This window comes from Merops nubicus, unplaced genomic scaffold, assembly GCF_000691845.1.
Source record: "Merops nubicus isolate BGI_N331 unplaced genomic scaffold, ASM69184v1 scaffold4698, whole genome shotgun sequence".
NCBI classification, from domain to species: domain Eukaryota; kingdom Metazoa; phylum Chordata; class Aves; order Coraciiformes; family Meropidae; genus Merops; species Merops nubicus.
In genome coordinates this window covers 98,242-115,866 of record NW_008626240.1, presented here as the reverse complement: position 1 = coordinate 115,866, position 17,625 = coordinate 98,242, and the positions used below count along the sequence as shown (strand labels likewise).

At 37.0% G+C, this 17,625-nt stretch overlaps 1 protein-coding gene across 1 annotated transcript in view; it reads left to right on the top strand.

Annotated features, from left to right (window-relative positions):
* The first annotated feature begins 1,067 nt into the window (after positions 1–1,067).
* Positions 1,068–17,625, top strand: part of CAMKMT (calmodulin-lysine N-methyltransferase) — a 66,541-nt gene continuing 49,983 nt past the window's right edge. Inside the window, exon 1 of the mRNA XM_008945928.1 lies at positions 1,068–1,191. Coding sequence (XP_008944176.1) covers positions 1,068–1,191 — 124 coding nt within the window. The remainder of the gene's footprint in view (positions 1,192–17,625) is intronic.

Below are 17,625 nucleotides of genomic sequence, written 5' to 3'. Positions count from 1 at the left end.
GAAAATGCTGTACCATAATGTAACAAATTTCTCAAGCTTCTTGAAATAATCAGGATTTCAGACAGGGTTTTTTACCTTTATCCTTGCTCAGCTGAGTAAACCAGTAAGCAAAACGGAACACTAATACTTGGAAGATCACATTAGGAAAAATTTGCTTGAGTTCTTGCAAGGAAAGATATATTCCACTAGTCTCTTAGATATATTTGAACGTGAAAGTACAGGACCAGATGACATAGTGTTTGAATACTCTTTCTGAAAAGACCTCTTTAAAGCAGATTGTTTGCAAAACTGTATATAAATTCTAGATGTGGGTTTCTCCTGGAGAAGCGAGTGTTCCTGTTAATTTAATCAGAGAAGTGTTAAGAATAATGTTTAAAAACTTTGCATATTGAAGCACATCAGATGTGTTGATTCATGGACTCTGAAGGCGTAACTATCTCTTGAGAGCGTGATCTTTCTATACAAGACCTTGCTAGAGAAAAGAGCAAATTTTTCTGGGGGGTGCAGTGAAGCATACAACACAAAAGTGAAATCCCCAAGTAAAAGTACAGGTTCCAATGTAGGGCAGGTGCCATACATTGATAAACTTCAGGCCCATTAAGAAAATCATTCCAGACTAAGAGAACATACACAGGGTGATTTCCATGCACACCTTAAGAAAGGATAGTCTATTAGGGTGATGGCCGTGGTTTCGGGTCAGGGCCGCCTCCAGAACTGTAACAGATGCTCTCTGTTAATCCCCTCCCCCCACAAGGGAAAGACAAAGGGAATAAAGGAGAGACTTGTGAATTAGAAAACAGATTTAATACTACCACTAATAATAATAGGGATAATAAAATAGAATATGTACAAATCTATATAAAATCAGTATGGAACCCAACTCTCCCCCTGATGGCAATACGTCACCGTCACCCCCAGCTGGGGAGGAGCCCTGGGGAAAAGTCCCGGGCTGGATTCAGCTGCAGAAGGTCTGTACCATGCAACTGGGCACAGGAGCTGGATTCTGGAACTTAGTTCAGGAACACATGGCTCAGGATCAAAGGCAGAACGGGTGAAGTCCTTCTCAGATGCCGGTCACTGCAGGAGCAGCAGAAGCAAGCGAGAAGGCAGAAGGGGTGACGGAAGGGCTTGGCCCTCCTGATCCTTCAGCTTTTTCTGGGTGTGATGGCTATGGGATGGAATATCCCATTGGTGAGTCTTGGGGTCAGTTATTCTTATGACCTTATTGTGGCCTTCCATTATCTTAGGGGGGCCTACAAGAAAGCTGAGGAGGGACTTTTTAAGATATGGAGTAACGACAGGACTAGGGGGAATGGGGCAAAGCTGGAAGTGGGCAGATTCAGGCTGGATGTGAGGAAGAAGTTCTTCCCCATGAGAGTGGTGAGCCCCTGGAATGGGTTGCCCAGGGAGGTGGTTGAGGCCCCATCCCTGGGGGTCTTTAAGGCCAGGCTGGAGGAGGCTCTGGGCAGCCTGATCTAGTGGGAGGTGTCCCTGCTCATGGCAGAGGGGTTGGAACTGGGGGATCCTTGTGGTCCCTTCCAACGCTGACAGATTCTGATCTGTTTTGGCAGAGGACTTTAGAGCCCTAATGGCTCAATGGTTGGACTTGATGATCTTGGAGGTCCCTTCCAACCTGAAGGATTCTATGATTCTGTTCTGCCCGCTCCTCCCCCCAGGTGCGGTATACACTCTGCCCCCCTCTGTGTGGGATCCAAACTTAGCAGTGGCCTTGGTCTGCACACCAATCCCTGGCAGTAACTCTAAACATGAAGTGATAATTCCTGTAGAAGTAGGCAGGTTCAGACAAGGCAGTTAATTAGAAGAGCTTTTGCTAAAAAGTAAAATCACTGAACAGAATCAGCTCTGCTCTACCCCAAACCAGGACAGGGATCATGTCCCAAAAGAGCATTGTGTTCACAGGGTCCAAATTCTAAGTAGTTTAAAGCTGAACTGAATCCAAACAGTTTGTCGTTATTTATTTTAATTGTAAGGGTTTGTATAGTCCAACACTATTAGAACTTAGGTGCTGAGGTTTGAGATCTAATGATTTTTGGGTTTCCATTATAGTCAGTGGAAAAAGTAACCGTTTCCAGAGAGTAATCAAAAAAAAGCTGTCTTAGATATCTTCTCTGAGTACTTCTTTCTCCATGGATTATCTAGGAAACCAACACTAAAAAAAATTCCTAAAATTGCTGCTTAAGTAATGTGGCTAAATTTAGAGTGTAGAACCACTCTCCAATACTTGAGCATATAGTAAGAAATACCACCATGAAGAGCAACAAGTGAAAAAGAGAAAGGAGGTGAGGCATAATCCACCATAAAGCAGTGAAATTACTTTTTGCAGGCAATGCAGGAAGTCTATATTTATTCTGGGAGTAGAATGTAGATTGGCACCCTGAACTGCATGAAAAGACCTGAGAATGACAAGCTCTGCCTTTCATATGGGTGAAAATGGGGAAGGTAAAGTGCAAGTGATTGCTCATGATCATGTGGCCAGTGTGTAGATGATTCAAGAACTATACTAGATTTTCTTACATTCCCAGGTCATATTTGCCGTTCTACTTTGACTTCAGTGCAAATTTATCTAGGACTTAGGCTTTACTCTTGCTCTATTAAATTGATGGCTCTCTGATGGAGCAATCTAGGGTTGTTGTGAACTGCTAAATAGGAATCTCAGAATTTGGTTGTATGCTTTTTTGTAAAGCAAGGTTTGTCATAGTCTTATGAGAAAGGACATGTCAAATTCAGGAGCAGCCATTTCTCATATTGCAGAAAAGTAGGAGTCTCTTCTACTGTATTCTGTCTATTCATGGAGTACTTAATGTGAAGATGTTCTTCCTCTGAACCTGCAGAAGTCAGCGCAGTCTGATGCATGGCATGGGACCATCTTATATACCATACATCATTATGAACACTATCAATGGATTGAAAAACCTCTTTGTCCTACCTGGTTTAGATGGTTTCATTTTTTTTATTCATATATATAAGTAAATTCAGAATTTTTTTTGGCTCAAGACAATGTGTTGTTGATTGTAAATGCATGTATATAATTTCAAAACTGAGCTACAGTGCTGGATATAATGAAGTAAATTCACATGTAGTTTCACTGGAAATAGTTCTCTAACATATGTGTAGGTGAGGATCCCTTTACTATAACACTATAGCTTGTTGCATTACTGTTTTTCCAGGCCTTTACAGATAATTCCGTGTAGTATTCACTTTCTTGTTCAGCTGCATTCCTTTCTAAAATTACTAATTGTCATTTCCTTTTAAGCTTTTTCAGACAAGTATAGTATTGGAATAATGCATACTGTGCTCCATTGCTTTGGAATATTGAATACCAAAAATAAAAATAAAAGGTCCAGAGAGATAGGAAAACAAAGAAAAAAAAAATTTTTTTTTTTTCTACCTTTGAAATCCTTTCTGCTAATTTTAGCCATTATTTTAATTTGTGTTTTGCTTGTTATGTCATCTTCATTGCATTCAGTGCAGATGGAGTAAAGCAAAATGATTTTTCTAGTTCTTGCCATGAGGTGTATCAGAATGAAGGGTAGGTGACTCATCTAATTTGCACAGTGACACAAAATTCAGAAGAGGTTGGTTTAGTATAACATCTTTATTTTTATCTCTGCCTTAGTATAAGGAGCTCTTATATAGGCAATAGTAAAGAAATACTCTATTTATTTTAATATATGTGTATGTGTGTATTTGCACATGTAGTATGGAGTCCTGAATCATACTGATATTTATTTTCATTTAAGTAATGTTAATAATTCTGCCTTTCAATTTAGGAAACATACAACTTAGAAGCAGAATGAATTTAAGCCAACTAATAAGCCTCAGAGTATATTGTATTGTCATAATGTGTCCCTAAATTTAATATTTACTTTTAAAAAAAAACTTTTAAACTTATTTAAGCAAAGACACAAGTAATTGGAAAAAATGAAAGTACATAGTAAAGATCCATGGCCAAATCAGTGGCATTTTGCTGGCATATTAGTGAAACTGTTCAGTGGTGTACAGTTCAGTGGTGTCCATTAGTGCTCAATGCAATCACATGTCAAGGCATGTACAATTTCCTGGATGTTGTATCAGAATTGCTTGTTGTATAAATACAGAAGTCAGGTAGCTCAGTAGTCCATTAGTCTGTCAGTAATTCGTATCTTTGTCATTAATGCTATGCTAGTTTCAGTTTTTACTTTCAATTGATGGAGCTCAATGTTGCAGTCACATAAAAATAAGACTTATAGTTTCTTCTGTAAAATTTTGTAGGTAGACGAGAGAATCAGTTGTCACGTAGTAAAACATGGTTTGCAAGCAATGGAGAAGTATCATTTTAATTGCAATCCAGGCTTGTAAATTCTTAGACAAATAATCTATATAAAGTTGATAGAGAATGCTTGTTATCATCTTTAAAATGGTTCTTCTGTAGTCTTTGTGTTGCTACTGAAATGATAGTGGCCTTTAAGGTGATGTTAGCAGAATGTTTTCTCTTAATGACTATAGTCAGATCTTTTATGGCAACCACCCATTTATCTTTCAATTATGTTTCAATGCTAATATTTTTGTGCAGGAATCCAAATTATATTGCAAACCTTGAAACAAGATTTTGCTAATAATTTTTAAAATATTTGCAGAGCTCTTAATTTTACATTTGTATGTGGTAACTCTTGAGAATTCGATATTCAAATCCAACCTTGATTTAACTTAAGTTCTCTGGTAATTGCAATTGGAAAATTTGACTTAGAGAAGTTGGTGGCCATGCAAAGGGTCAGCTTGTAGAAAGCTGGGCTTCTCTGCACAGCAGATAAAACTTTCCTATCCACAAATATGCCAAAGGTACTAGGCTTGTATGTTATTTAGATTGCTAAAGGGAAGGGCCAATGCAAGATTTTCCTGTGTGTGATGATCTTGCATTTGAAAGAAGAACTCTTTCAACTCTCTGAAAGACTCAAGAGCTCTGTGAAACACCGTCGGAATTTTCTCCTTGGCACCAAGGAACAGGCTCTAGTACTAGCTGTACTCTGACATATTTCAGCAACAGGCTGTGGGTCAGGTATCCAGAGCAGAATACTAGTGTTTCCATGGATTTCAATCCTCTAGCACGCCTAATCAATCAGATTTGAAAATATAATCAAGAAATGCAATATATTCTCCTTCTTATGTTATTGTATTCTTCCTTTCTCTTCTTTTCTGCATTTGAAACCAGCCGGGACCACCTCTGTGATTGATCAGTTGATATTCAAGGCTTGACACATAAGCACCCTCATCTTTTCAATTTCCTTTCTCCTCTAAAGACCTGTCCCTCTGATCTCCCTTTCTCCTCCTCTCCCTCCTGCGTTAGTTCAAGCAATATTGTTGGCCAGAACAATATTAGCTGAACCATTTAGACACCCTTTCCACACACAATGGGACTTGTCTGGGCTGTGCCACTCCTTCCCTGCAGAGGATCCAACACTTTCTGTTGGGAGATGGTGAATCAAAAGACAAAGCAGATCTCTGCTAGCCAGCGTGTGCCACAGCAGAGCCGAGTCTGGATCTCTGACTTTGGTTACAGGCGTCTTCACCCCAGACATGCACTGTTTCCCATCTGTATTTTTTCCAAATGTTAAACCATCCGGGAAAGTATCCAGGAACTCTGCTGCATTTAGTGCAGCAGCCCTAGAATTGTTCATTTGGAAGTTTTTCAGACCTGTCTCCTGGCATCTGTCACCGTGTTTACAGCACTGCCTGAGGTCAGCTTGACGGTGAATGTGCACCTGCACCTCGGCTGCTGCGCGCGGAACAGGCGGCAGCGACTCACCAGCAGCTCTCCAGGTACAATTTGAAATTGTTCCTGGTCTGCCGGCTTTGCTTGCAGATCTGTGGATGAGAGCAGCATAGTGGGTAGGAAATGTGCTATCTTACATATTCTTCAACTGAGCAGAAGCTTAGGTGGGGCTTATATATGCTGTCTGTAGCTGTGGAAGGGGGAAACTGCCTCTGGCCTTGAGCCATCTCTCCATGTGAATATAGGGAGAGACAACTCATCTTGAGAAGGCCTGGTTGCTGGAAACTTTTTTTTTTTTTTCTGTTTTAAAGAAAGAGTAACTAATTGTTAATTGTCTAAAAATATGTAGATTTAATTACGAAGTAGTACAATTTATTACCAAATAATGTCTGTAATGTGCATCAGAGATAAGCGAGATACAGAAATCCAGATCTTTTAATAGTTCTTCCAATTCCCTGGCAGCCCTGGTGGGGGGAATATTTACCATACAGATCTTTTGATGCACGATTTTCTGGAGTGGTACACTTATACTGACCACTCCCAAGGAGACTGGCTACGTCTCCCTTGTTTCCTTGGGAGTGGGAGATGCAGAGATACTATCACAAAGGCAGGCAAGACATTTTGCAATTACAACGTTAGCTGCTGTGAAGCATGCACAGAAGGAAAACCAGGTGTTTTGGAAAATGGACAGTACAACCTGGCCTTGGTAGAGTACTAGTCTGTTCTCTGTTGGTATGTAGCTTATGGCTAGAGAAGACAAATACTATTCTTAGTTCTAAAATTTCCGTTCTCTAGTTTCCCATTGACGCCACAGAAGCCAGTGGTATTATGCAACAGTGAAATCAAGGTGAGATTACAATCAGAATATTCATACTGCTAAATTATATATACAAAATTAATAAGAGGTTATGAAAAGCATGTCAAATAAAACATTGGACTTTATTGTTTAAGCTGTGAGTATTGTATGTATGTGCATATACATGAGCCACTAGATACTCGGGGAAGCATTCAGCCTAAGTTTACTTTGTTTTGCAGTTTATGCGGATGAACAAGATAGTGAACATGAGTTTTAGTCATGGTGACTTGTATATGGTTTCATGATATGACCATCTGTCTGATGCAGCAGACATTACCTACAATTCTCTTAAAATGATCCAGTGCCTATCATAAAAAGTGAGGTTGTTTGCTTTTTAAAGGAACGGCATGATAGCACTTGGCGGTACGCTGCAGTTTACTAGCTAATAGGTCAGAGAGGCTAAGACGGCTCTTCTGTCCAAACAGAAGGGTTGAATGTGCTGCTTCCCTCTTATTTCTCAAGTGTGTAATCCAGTTCCACAGACCATCTGCTTGGCTGCTCTAATATTTCTCCTCTTTATCGTGCCTAACAAAACTGAGGTGTACAACAATACCCGGGGGATAATTGGAATGATGCCTTTAAGCTGCATTTGTGGGGTTTCTTCCTATTTTCCTGTTCAACCATTTTAGCAATAGGTATACAGATAGGTTTGTTTGCCTTTCGTATGTTTTCGTATTTAGTCTTTCCTAAAAGAAAGAAAAGTTTTGTTGCCCTAATAACCCACATTGCAGCAGTGTTAGTGTGTTCTCTGGGACATATGTTCCCAAATTTGTGGTCAGTAGTAGCTTTTTATTGGAATGGTTTGTTTCAACCCTTTACAGCTGAATTTAAAAATATGTGATATTGAAATATGATATTGCTGCTTTACTGAGATGGAATAGTTGATATATTGAATTTTAAAATCTCAATGCTATATAAAGACTATCATAATTTATTCCCCCACTATAGGATAGGGTAAAACAGTTTGAAATTCCTATAGTGTGCATGCCAATTGTAATGAATATGTAACGAATACTTACAGGAATAAAACCCAAGCTTGAACCTTTAGAATTGTTATGAAATAAGAACACATTTATACAAACAAGCTGGCATGAATTTCCAGCATGTTAGCCTCATAATGTTGTTAAAAAAAGGATGGCATAAAAACATTCCCTTGTCAGTCGGAACCTAAGTCAGACAGTGAATCTGTAAACAGACACTCTAGGTTCATTCGTGTGCCCTGGCTAGGAGGTGAAGTGAGTGTACCTGGCGCTGCAGCAGTCAGGGCAGTGTAACACTTTGGAGCCACTCTTGTGGAAAGAGAAGCCGGAGAGGACAGAAAGTGAGCAGTGATTCATTGGTCCTGTCAGGCTGGTCCGGGGCATTTTGGTACTGCCAGACCTGTCAGAGCATTGACTGCCCCCAGGGAAGTTTAATGAGGCAAATTCCTCTGTACGCTTTGGAAGTTACTTTGGAGGTATAGTTGTTGAAAGAGAAGCTAATAGTAATAATTCCAGAAATCATTGCTTGCTGTAAGGACCCTCAGATGGAAACAAATATATGCATATGTTGGTGGGTTTATATATCTATATATTCAAAAACCCTGCTGTCCTTCTAGGTGATAAATGGAAAACATTCAAGATAAGCATTTGAAAAACCATTATCCCAGTGCCACATTTTCATTGTTAACCATTTTACTCAAGTCAATGGAGCCTTGACTCTATCAAAACTGCCAGCTTTGTGTTGTTTACTGTGTTATTCTGTGTTTGGAAAGCAAGGAAGTAGCAGGCAATTAGGTGCAGAATTTCTGGTGGAGAATATTGGAGGGGTGTCACTATAAGTTTCCATGTCTCAAACAGTTACCAGTCTTCTCATCTTACTGAAGACTCCCATATTCTATTCAAACTTTTCTTAGTTTCTTGTTGCTTTGTCACAAAAAAAATTAAAAAAAAAAAAAAAAAGGAATACAATTAATGGAAATGTTTTGATTTTTAAATCCTTTTGAGATGTTGACGTGGCCATGACTGAATGGAAAATGACAGGACGCTCTAGACAATGGAGAATATAACTTTTGCTTATGTTTTGTCACTCTCGTGTTTCTTGTCAGACTCTGGAATAATAATTATTGTTGCTTTGGGTACAAAACATAGTAATCTTAAGTGGATATCTACAAATATCTATTTAGTCCAGATATTTTTACAGTGATGCTAGTGTATAATGTCACTGAAAACAGAGTACCTTCTGCTTTTCTATGGGTGTTAAGGTTTCAAGGTCAAATTAAGTCTGAAACTAAGAAAGGAGAAAAAAAAAAAAAAAGGAAATACGTGTGTCTTATTTATTGGATCCATTTTTAATACACAAAGAGCATTTTTTGTTTTATTAGGGAAAATAATAAAAAGAAAAGAAAGATGATTCTATTCTATTTTTTTTTTCTACAACACTTTGGGTAAAATATGCCAGTGTGTGCACTTCAGATTTAACTTTACTGTGGATCCATCTTCCTTACCAAATAGATAGTTATTTTCCAAACCAGACTTTCCACTTGAGGCTAATCCTTTTGGGAAGAGACAATTTTCCTGTTTATCTTAATTGACGTGTTCCCTAAATTTCAATCTCTACATTAACTTGACCTTAATTATGTGGCCTCGTTGATAAAATGAAGGTTACACAGAAATAATTTGCTTCATGCATGGTTAATTTTTTTTCCTGTGTTTGTCATGATAAAAAATCTGAACCCTCTTCCTAATCTCTATCTCCCATCATTTCTAAAAATGAGTGTAAAGACTATTTATAGTGTTTGTTGGTGCTTATTTATTTTTTTAAATGAGTATTAAATGTGAAATAGTAATTTTGATATAAATCTGTGCATTTCTTTATCTCTTTCTTTAAGAAAAGTATGCTTTGGTATTGCAAATGCCATAATTTAGTCTTGATAGATTTATTCTGCTTTTTTTTTTTTTTAATTTTTAAAATTGTTTTTCTCCTGTCAAACATGCATTATATACAGTAATACATTGTTGAAAGCTGAAAGTCTTCTAGTGCTGTCTGGACTTTTCAAACCCTGGTGTCTGAAGCAGACTGAAAACATTATAGGGAAAAACCTGGACTCATTTAATGCATAGCGAAATTTGATGGTTAGAAAGGAAAAATTGCACAACTTGAACCTAAAGCTGATGTTTAGATAGACTGGGTTAATCTTAAAATTTGAGTCAGTGAGTTGTAGCTTATAATCAATAGTTGTTTGTAGAAAATTGCAATAATTCTAATTTGAGCTATGGGTTAACTACTGACTTTAACTTACAGCAAATAGAAAATGCCTAAAATTAATGTGTTAGAAACTAATTCTCACAGTCATAGAAAGTTGAGCAGTCTTGGAAGTAGAGAGGACTTCTTGCTCCAGGCACTTTTGTCTCTTTCTAAGAACTTAATTGTACAGGACTTTGGGAAAATCTAACGCTGCCATTAATAACATTCACAACTGGTTATAGTAAAATGTGAGTCACTGTAGTCTGTGAATAACTGTCTTCTGACTGCACAGGATGATAATTGCTCTACCTGCACTTTCTTTGGCACCTACGTATCTCAGCTGAAGTGATTGACAAAAATATTTTTGTACTGATGTTGAACACTTCTGAATTATATAATGATTTTTGTATTATTTCGCGTTTACCCTGAAGAAAGTTCATGCTGAATTGAGTTTCACTGCTGTCAGTATCTTTATTAATCAGGACAGGAGAAGTATGGTGTGTTTCCCACCTTTTTGCACAAGATGGATTTTTAAGGCAAGGCTTCCTCTTTCTTTTTTGGAGCGCTACGGAGAGTTACGTACGAGGATATCACATAACTGACTTCAAACAGAAGACAAATTCACTAAAGTGAAAATGATTGTGATAGTTCTCTAATTTCCCCCACAGTGTATGTAAAACTGACTTTTAAAGTGTTTAGTGGATAATGGATCATGTAAGGTCAGTACTAGCCATAGCTGTTATGGCTATTATTTTCTCCTTTCATGGGAGGGTGCTCAGCAAAATGAGATTGTCACGCTCTTTTTTTTTTTTGAGAGGACAGCGACAGACAGTTAAAAGCCTCTTCATGTAAGGATGTTATTTCATAAAGACACCAGCACTGGATTATCCCCTTCACTTTAAACTTCTGCCAGCTTGTACAAAGAGATAAAACAAAATAGCCCCAATCCCAGGGGTGGAGAAGTGCTGGCCAGATCTGCCCATGTCCACAGCTTTCATTTTGATTAGTCACATGTGAGGAAAATTCACTTAGGCTGAGAGGTAAATTTAATACCAGTTATGCCCATGCTGTTCATATCACAACCATTTTCACATGATGCCACTTAATTCCCTAAGAAGCAGAAAGGTAAATCGGTGGCTGGCCAGCTAAGGTGTCATAATGCATTAGGACCAGGGCTCGCTGCAGGGGATAATGGTTCTGATTGCTGTTGACTCATGTCTCCACCAACTGCCTCATGTAAAATAAGTGACATTTAAAAGGCATCAAGATGTGAGAAGAGGTAAAAAAAAAAAAAGGCAAAAAAAAAAAAGCAGAGTACTAAACTTGCCACTTGAACATAAAGTCCCTTTTTCACCCTAAGTGGTATAAAAACGATAACTCGACATGCCATTGGTGACCTGCACTGCGCTTTGAACCTCCTGTCTTGTGTTTTTAGAGAAAATCTGTAAAATTGCTTCTGGGAACTGCTCCAACATGTTATCATTTATTTCCCATTTAATTTTTTTTTACTTTTATTTTTTTTTGCCCTTGGATATCATTCTATTCATCTTTTAAAAAGCTTAAGGCTGAATCAAGTTAGGCAATGGTATACAACAAGAGGCAGCCTAGTCTCTGAAGGCCCATTTAAGTCTATTTTTATAAAGAGAATCAAATTCCAGTTTACAGTAAGCATATGCTTCAGTTGACATCTGTTTCTAAGACTTGGATGCTTTGTTTGCATAACAGGCACCAATAAATGGCCTTGTTTTAAGTCTGCTCACTCAGTTGTATTTGGGTTGTTCAGCTGGGGATTTCAGTTGCAGCTGATCCCCTACCGCTCATAGCAGATACGAAAGGGGAGGAAAAAAATCTGAGAAGCCCAGTCTTATTTATTTAATGCAGGTTTCAACATTCTCAGCGAGCCACTTTCCTTTTGTTACACGTCTACTAAATTCATGTTTGCCCAAGCAGAGAAGTGTTTCAAAGTATCAAATTAAAGATAATTAAAAGTTTGTTTGTTTGGTTTTTTTTTAATGTTTTGTTTAATAGCATTTGTATCTTGCTCAAGCGACAAAGCCTGGTATTATGAGGAACATGTAATGCTGGGAATTAAATGGATGATACATGTAAGAAATGCATTTCTTTTGGCAACACACGACTGCATAGTATAGTAATTTTTAAAAATATTGTCTTTTCTTTAAGTGTCTGTGCCTCACTGATGATGCAGTCTAAAATATTTTGAAAATAAAATTTAATTACATATGCTTTTTTGGGAAAGCAAATTCTGGACTTCTCAAGGAAAAATACAGACATATAGGTGTTGCTTCTCTAGCCTGCAGACTGTAAGCCTTTCTCTGTGAGGTGATGCACTCTGTTGCAATTATATTCCTCTGATATCTGTAAGATAATTCAAATGCATTTCTACAAAACCGAGGAAATGCCTGTTAAGAGGACAAAAATGTATTGGTAGTATCACAACTGTATAATTACTTTGCTTAATAACTAGTAGTTAAAACTACTTTGTAGTTTTTCAAAAGCAATAATATCAGCACTGATTCCTTTTTAGTATTTTGAACTTTCCCCCCACCTTTCTAAGTCATTGTGAAGTGCTCTCTGGTACTGTACAGAATATGTAACATATTTCAAGTGGATTTACTTATCAACTTTTTCTAGTGGTACCAACAGCAGTGGTGCGAAATATATCTACTCCATTTACTCTTATCCATTGCACCTACTTTCTTTTTCCCTTTAATTTTTATATATGGTAAAAATTTCATTGAAGAGAGATTTTAGATGACAGGACTGTAATTTTAAACCCAATAGAAGAGGTGTAAGCAATTTGAGCTTAGCTGAAGCATAATCTTAGGTTGTCAAGAAGAAACCCATTCTCCCTATGCTAATCAATCAGTATATCAACCGACCAATCATCTCCTCAGCTTAGCATATATCCTAAGGTTTGATATATCTATTAACTGCCCATCATGCAGCTGGTCTCCAGTTGATGAGATTCCCCCTATCTTGGCATTTGGAGGCAGACAACTGAGCTATCACAGCCTCAGATAAATACTAAAGTGGAGATTTCAATCCTGCTTCTGATAGCAAAGACAATCCAGGAATATAGAACATATTTTCAGAAAAGAACACATAGAGAATTACATTTTCAACACTGTGTTTTATGTGAAAATTGCATATATTTCACGATCCCTTACTTCCTCCACCCCCCTCCCTTTCCTAGAAGTAACAGGAAATTATTCTTTTACTGTGACTCAAACTCTTAACAGGAAAAGAGAACAAGAAGAAAGTCTAAAATTTGTTGTTAACCACTAATTACTATAATGGTGACATGCAACTAGTTTTTAGAAAGTGGTTTTCCTCATTCTTACAGTGTTATTACTTTACTGATGGAGAGCTATATGAAAATAGTGTCATAACACATTTAACCCTTAAGGAAAAAGTTTGAATTTCAGATTATACACCTGCCTATACATTTTTAAAGTCTGAGCTCAATTTCATTAAAAAACATAATGGAGGTCCTGAAGAGTCTACATGCTGATATGGGAGTTTGGCAGACAGATTTAACATAGTGTTTCAAGGTCTATTTGTGCAAGAAATGCTGTGGAAACTGATCACATACCATGTTGGCATTGCTTCTAGTAAAAATGTCCCTCAGAGAATTAAATGGCCTAGGTCACCCATGGGCCTGTGGTCACCATGGAATGGAGCACACAAGAGGAGTCTCACATGCAAATTGCAGCGTTGAAAGATGGGGCCCAATTTCTGTGCTGGCGTACAACTGAGCAATTCCCAAAGTTAGAGAACGTGTGCTCACTTCATTAAAGGATTTTATAAACTTTCTTTCAGACATACCAAAGATAAATATAAATGTTGTTATGAGCTTAGCTCATAGGCTCTTCCATGCTTTCATTTAATTAAATTTGGTTTTGTTCCTTTGTTTTTGAGACTCAGTCCATTGGAGATTCTGAAATACACTCAACACTGAAAAACTATGTTAAGTCCTTCAGCTAGATAACTTAGATAAAGCACATTTTTCTTGACCTAAGAGCACTTTGGTGTCAGAGTTTAAAAGAGTAAGTGTTTATACAACTCTACAACGATTTTCAGCAGAGTTCTTGTAGCACCTGCGTTGCTCTTTTGCATTATTTATGCCTTGTGAAATAAGAATGTGGTCAGTTAGGTCATAGTTTATTACAGGAGCATGAGAAATGTGAAAGTAATCAGGGAAAGTGGGTTGTTTGTATTTCAGGCCACTTTGGAAACTAAATTCTATTCTTATCACTTTTGTATCCTCACTTAACATAATTGAAACTTTGATTTCCTGAGAAGAACACCCTTGGATTTAACTCTACAAAATGATTCAAGGCAGTATGACTAGCATATACTAATATGGTAAAGACTACTTAGTTTCTGAGAAGACCATGCATATTTCAAACTCAAGGCTGGTTCATTAGCTGGGGTATGTTGGCATAATAACACATAATACCAACTGAAGGTCTGGCCCGTTGTATTTAGTGCTCGTGAAAAGTGCCAGATCAACAGCTATGTTCTTGAAAACCCTTCAGGCAAAAACCAGCCATGAGCAATGGTAGTGTGTTGCCCTGTGAATGTATATCAAACATGACCTGGAAGAATCTCAAGGATCTTCATGCTTGTTTAATTCTTGGCATTTCAGAAAAAAAAACTTGAAATAATTTCCTTCAGTATAAATGATAGCGTTTGCCTTAACTCTTACAGTCTAAATTGGAGCATAGATCCATGTGGGTCTATAGATAGATGAGATGTCTAAGAGTAGTTCATCTTTGTGCAGCATTCTTAAAGAACTCGTTACAAGTCTAATCCCATGTGAGAGGTGAAAACAAGGTTTAGTGATGCAGAGGGATTTTGGTCACCTGCTGCAGGGTGGTTACCAGTAGCAGAGACGTTTTAGAAATGCACACTTAACACCAGTTGAATATAAAAGCTCATTGAATATGGTGACCTAAGGATTTAATTTAAGAATATGTAGGATTCGTGGTCTCATTTTTGTCAGTAGACAAAGTTCCAAATACTGAGAGTGTTTTCTTAGAGAGAGATGGTCCAAAGCCTTCAAACTGAACTGTGCATGCAATTGTTTCCACGTGCACACAATGTAGTATCTTCTGGAAACACAGAACAGATGCCTTTCTAATAGTTTGGTGAACTATGTAAAATGGTAGAGCTTAATAAAGGAGAAAAATATTGAATCTGTAACTACTAGGACCCAAAAGGTATTGTCTTTGTTTAGTTAATTTTGGGGGGGTGGGGAATCTCCAAGCTACAGACACAGCATCTGAACAAAAAATCCCTCAGATAAATTCCACTGTATTTATTCGAAGCACTACATAAGAGTGCATAGATCATTTACCCAAACTTCCATGTTCTGTATCAAATATTTGAGGAAGATAAGCAATATTAGTAACCAGGGTTGATCTACAGGTTTAATACCTTCTCTACACATGATATAGCTGTAAAATAAAAAATGGAGGGAGAAAAAAAAAGAAGAAAAAATGTAGAAAAAATAACACAACTAGTCTTCTCATTTTATCTATAGACAAAAGTGAAATTAAGGTATTGGAATTGACTTGATAGATATACAAGGCTACAGCTAAGATATAGTTGATTAGATCTATAAGCTATTGTGAATACCGAAAAAAGCAGTTATTTAATTAAACTATACAGCTATTTGTCTGGACATGATTCTTAACTATCTCCCCCAATACAGCTTTTTCTTTGTGAAGCAAATAAATATGCGTGTACTCAAAATTTATTGTCAGATATTTAAATGGTACAGTTCAAATATCATTGAATATTCTTTTTCTACGTTTCCCAGAATGAGTGCTCATTTAAATCAGATATTATGGAAAACGGATGACTAATCCTAAATTCAGGTGTACTACCACTCAGGCTAGGCAGATTGCTAGTTGATCATGCTAAGATGCTCCCTTATCCATTATTGGATCTGAAAAAGAGGAGGATTAAGAATTATCTGACTTCTCAGTTAATGTGCAAATCATCTAAAAGCTCAGCTTAGAAAGGTCTTAGAAAGCTGAACAGCACTAAAATAATAATGTCTTAAGAATTTTTAATAATATAAATGTGCCCTATCACATTTTTAGAGTGAAAATAGTGTCTTATGTTTTATATCTCAGGTGGTCTTTTATCTCTCTGTTCATATTTTTGTAACTATATATGAAAGTCCTATAACTCCATTTTTAATTGAAAATTTGTATTGCAATTACAAGTTGTCACTTGGGACAAACTCACACTGCTGAAACTTAGTAAAAAAAATATGTTACTTTCAGGCAATAGTAGAAAGCAATGTGATAACTATCTTTGGAAATGAGCATTAATATTAATCTTTCTACTTTTAACAAAGCATGAGGGAGGGAAAGAAAAAATATGTCTCAGGAAATATGGTGGTATAGTGTATCTATGATCTTTCCAGGTTTGTTTTTTTCCCTGTGATACTTATTTCTGGTATCTCTCTCTGCTCTAGGTTATGGTGAAAAAACCATTCATTGAAAAGATTCATGTCCTGTTTTTCTATATTTTCAACAGACAGGAGAGTGTGTGAACCAGAAGGCATCTTTTAATGTTGCATCTTTGCATTTTTAGGCTAGTTCTGCTGTTTGCTGTAGCAATATTTGTTTTATCGTTTCTATCATTCCAATATGCATACTTGCCTTTCAAAATCTGTGAAAAGTATTTAAAAAGAAAAGAGAAAATGCTAGTATTTCAAAACCCTATTATAATGCATTTTCAAATATGTCAGACACATCTTTGTTAAAATTAAACCAAGGATTGGTTTTGAGCGAATAGCCCTATATCCTTACAGATGCTGTGGATGGATGCATCTAAGCTGCTTATTATATTGATGGGTTTTGCTGCTCTGCAGCAAATGAAAACAGGCAGCTGCTTCCTCCATCAAAGCAAAAAGCAGCCTGAGTTTTTATTAAATGAGTGTTCATTTCTTCTATTGCCAAAATTCTTACACAAAACAAAAGAGCAGTTTTAGCACATTATTGCTTAACTAGACATGAACAACTGACAGCAAGTGATAAGCCTGTCTGCTTTTCACAACTGGTAATCATTTTTGGAATAGATGTTTTAATATAGTTGAATATAAAATTTTGTAATTTACATCTACAATGGTACATAAATTTATAGATCCATTTTTTTTTACAGGAGAATGAAGGCTATAATCACAAAAGGTTTGTTCCAGTGTTGTTTAATTTTTAAAGGGAGTTTGAAAACTAGGTAAAAAAAAACACACACACACACACACACACATCCCCCACAATCAAATTCATTCATTTGAAAAAAAGCCTGTTAAAGACAATCATACAAGTAGATTTGTACAATTTGCTGATTTTTCTTATGGGAGAGGTACACGTACATTTACAGCTTTGACTTGTTACTGTATTTCCGCATCAGTTCCACCAAGCCTCTTAAGTTTGCACTCTAAAAGAAATTTGCAGATTGCAGACCATCATGTTTCCCTCCTAGTCATGAATAATAATGAGAATGAAAGTGAGAGATACAGTGCTGAGGCCATTTTGCTTAGGCTGAAGATCTCAGCCGGTGCTTATACATATTTTTCAATGATCTGAATATCATGAATTCTGCTTTAGATTGAAAGAGAGACAAGAATTTCTCCAAAATGTATGTGCATACAGAAAAACGGTGAGATGTGTTTCGCTTTATAGCTTCTATTTCTTCTGGTGTTCTTGTACTTTTTCAAACTCACTTATAGCATTCC